The sequence below is a fragment of the Oncorhynchus tshawytscha genome, linkage group LG09 (genome assembly GCF_018296145.1).
Source record: "Oncorhynchus tshawytscha isolate Ot180627B linkage group LG09, Otsh_v2.0, whole genome shotgun sequence".
In the NCBI taxonomy this organism is placed as follows: domain Eukaryota; kingdom Metazoa; phylum Chordata; class Actinopteri; order Salmoniformes; family Salmonidae; genus Oncorhynchus; species Oncorhynchus tshawytscha.
The window spans coordinates 66,492,445-66,500,867 of record NC_056437.1 but is presented as its reverse complement, the minus strand read 5'-3'; the positions used below and the strand labels follow the sequence as shown (position 1 = coordinate 66,500,867).

At 40.5% G+C, this 8,423-nt stretch overlaps 1 protein-coding gene across 1 annotated transcript; it reads right to left on the bottom strand.

The window, feature by feature from the left end:
• Window positions 1-743: 743 nt before the first annotated feature.
• On the bottom strand, window positions 744-4,075 carry LOC112258438 (heme-binding protein 2). The gene is made up of 7 exons (XM_024432801.2): window positions 3,927-4,075; window positions 3,161-3,220; window positions 2,923-3,004; window positions 2,463-2,583; window positions 2,139-2,278; window positions 1,382-1,545; window positions 744-1,265 (listed from the first exon to the last, which is right to left on the bottom strand). Coding segments are annotated over exons 1-7 (648 nt in total). The 5' UTR covers window positions 3,929-4,075; the 3' UTR covers window positions 744-1,186.
• Window positions 4,076-8,423: the final 4,348 nt, after the last annotated feature.

Genomic DNA, 8,423 nt, shown 5'->3' with positions numbered 1-8,423 from the left:
TCCAATTACTAACAAATTGGATTAGTTTAGAAAACTGTATGTTCTTTATCTTTGTGTAGCATAAAATTAATCAACCAATTAATTTATATGCAAAAACAGATATTACAGTAAAACAAATAATTCTGATAATCTCCAATAGCTCATGCTGGGAAATATTATATATGGTTCTATGTAGAACCCTTCTTGCCTTCCAAAGAATCATCAAAGAACCCTTTCTTCCAAAAACAGTTCTTAGAATGTTTAAGATTCTAGGTAAAACCCTTTGACTTACAAAGAACCCTTGTCTTCCAAAAATGGTTATTCTGATCCAAGCAGTTCTTGGTAGAACCTTATCCCTCTGCAAAGAACCCTTTTGGAGCTCTTTTTTTCAAAGAGTGTACTTGTGATCTGTTTTCTTGCTACTCTGAAGTGAGTATTTGAGCTTCCTTCTTAGAACATGCCCTCGTTCGTAGCGGCGGCACTGAATGGCGAAAGGTGTACAGTGTTCACTGTATACGACTTCACTATGTTTTTGAAAAGAGTGACAAAGTCGCTCTGGATAGGAAGGTCTGCTAAATTACTCAAATGTCAAATTTAACATTTCCTTTGTAATGTTCATTGTAATCTCTCATGGACAGACTATATAACAAATATGGTATCTGACACATTTACCCAAGATTTTATGTTCATTATAATCATACTGTATTCACTGTATCATACTGTATTTGTTTGGCATATTTTTAAGAGGAAACCAACTCAACACAGACATTATTCATATTTTAATGAGAAAAAGATCCAAATCATGTCCAACATTGAATGTTGTAGTTTGTGAAAAGTAACTTCCTTTTTGACAAATGAAACCAGTTATTTAGTACAAACATATCCCTGTCTACATTCACCCCACATCGTTAGAACCTTTATGTATAGAGTTCGAATCACGGGTCTCGGGGGTGCTAGTCACCTCCCTAACAAACTGAACCCTGATTAAGTATGAGCAAACTCTAAGACATACAGTTTGTATACACTCTATAGTATATGGCATATTGATTTTGGATTATAGTGCCACCAGATCAGAGACACATGTCTTAGTTAATATCTTTGTTGCCCCCAAACCACATTTTCTCAGATGTTCTCAGTCTACCATGCACCTCCCATTGGTCCTCCTCAAAGTGGTTATGCCAGACTCAGCAGTAATGGAGGAGGATGTTTAGGAGGAGGTAGGGCACACAGGCTCTCCCTCAACCATGTACCACACCTCGTTGTGCCTATTCAGAATCTTCATTGGGCTGTAGGACACACACACACACACAAAATATTAAAGGATGGTTGAAAAAGTATTTTGGTGGAATTGTGTTGGATGTTGGATATGAGTATATTGAAGGGTTTGTATCTGTGCTCTCACCTGTCATATCCCACAGCATAGTGGTAGTCTTTGTTGTAGGTGGCCTGGACGTTGTCTAGCTGCCTTTTCAGCAGCATAGAGTTTACACTGGATGTCAAAGACATCATCCATCCACCGTAGCTCCTCACGTACACTTTCATGTCTGGCGTCTCTGTAAAATATACCTGCACGGGGAAATCACAAAGACATCCACATTTTAACCACGGTCTTTAAAAAAACATGACATACTTGACATGGGTTCAAAGGGTATTTGTGTTTTTTCAAATACTTAAGCTTTGCTCGATTGAGCTTGCCTGACTCAATGGCACCATGGAATAGTCCCAAAAGTGCAATCCCCACCCACCTGGCACTCTATAAAAGCTACATCGAAGTATTTGAAAAATACTTCTTGAACCCAGATCTGATAGACAATCATATTATGTCCAACTTAGATTCAGTTTTTCTAGAGTGCCAGGTGGGCGGGGTTTGCACTGTTGGGACTATTCCATTGGTGCCATTGAGCCAGGCAAGCTCAGCTTAAGTATTTGAAAAACCACACACAATAAACCACACAAATATTACAGACCCCTGGATAACGATGTGGATGTCATTGTGTCAGGTATACAGGGTTTTGACAGGTGTCAGCAATATGGTAATAGCTCCACTTTGCCCTCTGATAGGCTGAGTGGAAGTTTCACCATATTGCTTAAACCAATCAAATCCTCTCAGATCTTCACAAGTGCATAGGGCGTAGGGTCTATTTGTGATTTGGCTTTACCTTGTCATCAGTGGGTTGGGGATGAATCATCTGATAGTCAGACGGCAGGAGGAAGCTGATGGTGAAGACAGATGACGCCCACATCTTCTTCTTCTCTTCAATTTTGACAGTCACCGGAGCTGTCATGTCAATGTTGACGCCTATAGAAAAAACATGTGTGTAAGCACTTGTTACCAGGTAGACACACGCGCACGGAAACAGACTCATGCATGTGCATCCACTCCACACACACACACACACACACACACACACACACACACACACACACACACACACACACACACACACACACACACACACACACACACACACACACACACACACCAGCCTTGTTGGATCCGGTGATGTATTTGAAGAGTCTCCGGAAGGCAGTGTAAGTGGCCTTGTCCATGAAGTAGCATTCCTCGTCTGTCGACACCCATTTCACCGAGTCATAGTGGCGCACCTGTAACACAGACACAAACCTTCACTCACGAGTCCTCTGCTGGAGAGTGTATTTGAGTTGCAGATGTTGAGAACGGGATTAGGGTGATCTACAACCCTGCATAACTTGATCTACAACATGTTTCCAATTACCGAAACCCAATGCGATAACCAAAATGGGGGGGGGGGTGATAATGATGATCATCATGTTGTCAATTTGATATATGCAAATGCTATTGTTTTGTATCTGCCACCCTGACCAACAACGAAACATAAAAAAATCTGTCACAAAAAAGGTGGTGAAACAAACTCCTATGTTGTAGCCCCAATGTGCCATTAATTTGTGCTGCACAAGACTCACCTCATAATCGTCATTCTTGCACACCAGATCATACAGCAGACATTCCTTTGACTCGGTGCAGAAGCGAGACTCAGAGGAGTTCCTAAAGGGATCGGTGGAAAACAAATCAATAAATGGACAACAGCATACGATTTCGCACGCAGACCGTTCATTCACTACACAAACAGAGTATTCATTCTGAAACGTGTGGTTACGATGTGAGAGAAGTAATAACAGATGTGTGTTAAAACTTCCTTACCCAACTCTGGCTTCAGCAGTCAAGATGAGAAGCAAGCCAACCAACCCTACAAAATAAACCCTGAGGTACACACAAACAGTCAGTGTCATCACATTAACAACCTGAAGTACACACAAACAGTCAGTGCGATCACATTAAAAACCTAAAGTACACACAAACAGTCAGTGCCATAACATAGACACAATGTAATACTCTTTGACACTCTTCACATATGGTGCTGCTACTCTGTTCATTATCTATCCTGATTGCCTAGTCACTTTTACCCCTACCTACCTGTACATATTACCTCAACAACATTCTACCCCTGCACAATGCCTCGGTACTGGTACTCCTTGTATTTAGCCTCGTTATTGTTATTTTACTGTGTTAATATTTCCTTTTGTATTTTGCAAATTATTCTTCGTTTTTTAACTCTGCATGGTAGGGAAAGGGCTCGGAAGTAAGCATTTCACTGTAAAGTCTACTACACATGTTGTATTCAGCGCATGTGACAAACACATTTGATTTGAAAACCTAAAGTACACAAAACAGTGTGTCATCACATGAAAAACCTGAAGTACACACAAACAGTCAGTGACATAATCATATAACAAATATGTTATACAGACATAACTGACTAAGATTGCAATATTGTAATACTTTAAAAGACAGTAAACTGTGTTATTTGACATTTCTATTTCTAGAAAAATCTTGCTTTAATTACTTAACACCATAACAACTCAAACAAACCTAGTCAATGCAATGATAAACTATCATTTCTACTTACATTGTGCTGAATGTGTGTCTTTTAGATCAGCTCAGTTCAGATGCATCCACTGGCCTGAGGGAAATGCTTGCAGAGAAACTATTTATACCAACTGAGGGATATTTGCATCGCCCCCCAAAACACACCCACTTCACCACAGAATGTACAATGGACTTCACATGCGGAAGAGAAGAAAAGGTGGTTTATAAATAAGTGTGTGCCAAGTTAGATAACGTGAGAAGATCGATCTTGATCCGTCTTTGAAAAGCAAGTATAGGATTATTGAGAAAGAGGCTGTGGCTAGATCCGTCACGTGTAGCAGACTATTATATATTTCTGTTTCGTAATTAAAGCCTTTGCTGCTTCGCAATAACAGCCTGGCTGTCACGTTTAGACTAAAGAAATAGCACTTGCATGTAGTTTGTTCACTGAGCACTGCTGGGTCGACATTACCAATCAATAGTGGACAATGGAGTAGCCCTGTTTATAACTGGTGCTAACATGGACGCTTTGTAATCCACGTTTATTATGATATTAAGTTGTTATAATGTAGAGTGAAATTAAAATAAAAAAAATCTGATGCACATTGGGCAAACATTTTCCAATTCATATCAAACCATATTCCCCACCTATAAAAGCAGATAAGACAGCACTTGGATGACCCAAAGAGCTCAGCTTTGACCCCACGAGTAGCCAAGAAAACAGAACTCTGGGGTGTATCTCAGTAGTCGGGAAGGGCTTCATTTAAAAAAAAATTAGCAGACACTCTTATCCAGGAGCATTTACAGGAGTAATTAGGGTTACAGATTTTTCTGCCGAGTCGGCTCGGGCATTTGAACCAGCAACCTTTCAGTCACTTGCCCAACGCTCCCTACCACATGGCTACCTCGTCTCCTCTTCACATGGGCTGACCTGAAGAGACAAAGGATAGGTGGTGAATACAAATCGGGGCGCTCCTCACTTTCAATCAGATTTCTACTGTCCCTGTTCTTTTACATCAGTGTAGGAAAGGAGACAAGGAAACAAGAAAAGGAAGCCACGGAATACCAAGATGGATGCAGTCATGGAATGAACCCTGCCCTAGATTTAGAAAGTCAAAGTCAGTTCAGTTTAAATGACCTTTAACAAACCTCTGACGTCCCCTGTGATGTCAGCTGGTCACCACCTCAGGGGCTCAACGGGTGACAGTCTTCACTTGGGGACTTCAGCCTCAGATGAAGAAAAACTCAAAATAACTCATATAATCCCCTCTCTTATGTCCGTTCTATGTGGAGAAGTATGTGCTTTAGGTCAAATTCTTAGCCAACACGTTGCTTTAGCCTGATTTGATCAGGACCATGAAACTGTATGTTGTGGACATTTCCAGGGCATCATGGAACAAATGTTGTCACACTGACGGCAGAGCTGATTGTTGTTGTATTTGTTGTTGTTGTTGCTGCTGTTCAAAAACTTTACATTTGTAGATAAAATGAGCTTGTGAGAGTGATTGAACAAAACATCAGAGGTGTGTTTGTTTCTCTCTGAGCATGAGACGCCCTGTTCCAACACAAAGCACTAGAGTACAGTTCATTTACACTCTTAGAAAAAAGGGTTCCAAAAGGGTTCTTTGCAGAGGGATAGGGTTCTGCCAAGAACTGTTTTTATCTGATGAACCTTTTTGGAAGACTAAAGTTATTTGTAAGGCAAAGAGTTCTACGTAGAACCTTTTTCATCCTAAAAAAAACGTTTTCGGAAGAAAGGGTTCTTTGATGATTGTTCAGAAGGCAAGGAGCATACTTTGGAAGGCAAGAAGGGTTCTTCAAAGAACCCTCATTAATCTGAATAAGCTTTTGTATAGATTTTCTTCCCTTTCTTTGAAATAGTGCCTGAGTGTTTACATCAGCGTATAAACGTTAACATCAGGAGTTTGAGTAATATGATACGTTTAAAAAGATAGGTGTGAGAAGGTTTTAAACTGTACCTTCAGTATATGGGAATATTTGTGCATGTTTCTGGTATTAATCATTTTACATACAGTATACTGACATACCGTAGTTGATAACTTTGCCATTATTTTCTGTGATTTTAACAATGAGCAGAGAGTAGGAGTGAACTAGCAGTGTATTGTGTGGGTACAGAGCGAATTACAAATGGCAGAAAAAATAAGACTGATTTAATTTAATCTTTGGTACATAATTGGTCTAGCAAGTACTCCAAAATTAAACAAATTTGAGTAAACACCTTTGAGTGTGGACTATATTATTATGCATACTGGATGGACTGGTTACCTTATGCTATGCTCAAATGTATACCCTGGGAAAGAATGTATAGCCCCAGGCGATGCTGTTGGTTCATTGATTTTTCGGGGCGGCTTACAGAAAGCATACAATTATTGTGACTTTGTATTTGATTTTGAATAACCCAGTAATAGGGAATTTCTTATTTTTTCACAATTATTTGGGTAACACATTACCTTTAGCTATACAGAATATCTCACCATCATGCATTTTCATCTCCTCCTATGTTTTGTTGGAAAAACGTGTTACTATCGATGTTCCTGAACAGATTTCACTTAGTTTCCTAAATTAAGCACTGGGTAGCTGCAGGAAGAGGGTTGGAGAGCCCATGACATACAGAGTTTGGGCAGAATATCACCTGTCACGCAGCGAGAGCATGCTCCTCAAACAGCATACTCCTCCACATTTTCTTTCATCACAACCGTATTGTAAACTGGATTAAATAGTTGTTAGCCCTCATCAATCTACACATAATACCCCACAATGACAAATTAAAAACAGGGTTTAGAAATGTTTTCAAACTTGTAAAAGAATGTATTACAAAAATATTACATTTACATACGTTTTCAGACCCTTAACTCAGTACTTTATTGAAGCACCTTTGGCAGCAATTACAGCCTCAAGTCTTCTTGGGTATGACGCTACAAGGTTGGCACACCTGTATTTGGGGAGTTTCTCCCATTCTTCTCTGCAGATCCTCTCAAGCTCTGTCAGGTTGGATGGGGAGCATTGCTGCACAGCTATTTTCAGGTCTCTCCAGAGATGTTAGATCGGGTCTGAGACCCCAGTCTGAGGTCCTGAGCGCTCTGGAGCAGGTATTCATCAAGCATCTCTATGTACTTTGCTCCGTTCATCTTTTCCTCGATCCTGACTAGTCTCCCAGTCCCTGCTGCTGAAAAACATCCCCACAGCATGATGCTGCCACCACCATGCTTCACCGTAGGGATGGTGCCACCGTAGGGATGGTGATTCCTCCAGATGTGACGCTTGGCATTCAGGCCAAACAGTTCAATCTTATATAAGTGTGTGTGTATGGCGAATGTGTGCCTGAATGTACGTGTTATGTGCGAGTGTGTGTGTGTGTGTGTGTTGGAGTGTCAGTATGTGTGAATGTGTGGGTAAAATCCATTGTGTGTGCAAAGAGTCAAAAAGAGTTAGTGCAAAAAGGGTCAATGTAGATAGTCTGGGTATCTATTTGTCTTATGGCTTGGGGTAGAAGCTGTTCAGGGGCCTTTTGGTCCAAGACAGTATATGTCCGTGTCTAGACTTGACTGTTCGTGCAGCTTTAGTATTCTGATCATGGAGTTCGGATCAAGGAATTCTGAATGGGTCATGCATCTACACCTACATTTAAATGTGTCTACTGTGTTCACAGTGTGTCCGGATTCCCTTTTTCCCGTGCCATATTCAAATTCCAGTATCCATTCTACAAACAGTGAAATGTGCTAAATGTGATTATAACACAAAAACCGATGCTAGTAACTAACCTCTGTAGCTGGCCAGCAATCTAGCAAGTAAAGGAATTGCAAACGGGTTAGAATAACTCTAGTAAAACTAGTTTAAAATAAATCTAAATATTAACTAGCTGGCCAGCATTTGAGGCCAGTAACATTCCTCACACGCCAGGAACATATTTCCTCCAGTTAAAACTGAAAAGGTGCATCGGTCCCAAAACAAACGTTTTCTGGAGACTTGTGGGAGGAGGGCTGATGACGTTGCCCACTGTATGCGCTTTCGGTAGCCTGATTGCATCCAGAATGGAGAAATCCAAACTTGAAGCATCCCTGATCCCCCCCCTCCTGAAGCGGTCAGCCAGGTCTGAACACAATCAAACCCCTTTTGTGCATTTAAACCTGTCTTTTTCAATGCGATCTTCGTATTCTGATAGCAAAAGTCGCATGTAAGTGTCAAGTGTATGACTTTGGGTGGCTGGAGTCTTCAGTCATTTAAAAAAAAAAACAGTTTTATGCAAACATTTGGTGGCAAAGAAATAAAGGAACGTGTGAGTCTGGTAAAATAACCTGTGGTATTTTGTTGGCTAAAGCAATGTTTTATTAGTTAGCTGGGGTTTGAAGTAGGTGTATCTAACTCGCTTTCTTATATGTCTTTGTTCAATGCTTCCATTGATTTCATAAACTATATTGGATATATGCTGTAGGTTCGAATCAACCCAAGATGATGAACCCTGAAGATGGGACAAAAAGGCATGAGAAAGTGGCCCAGATGAAGCCAACTGTTCTCA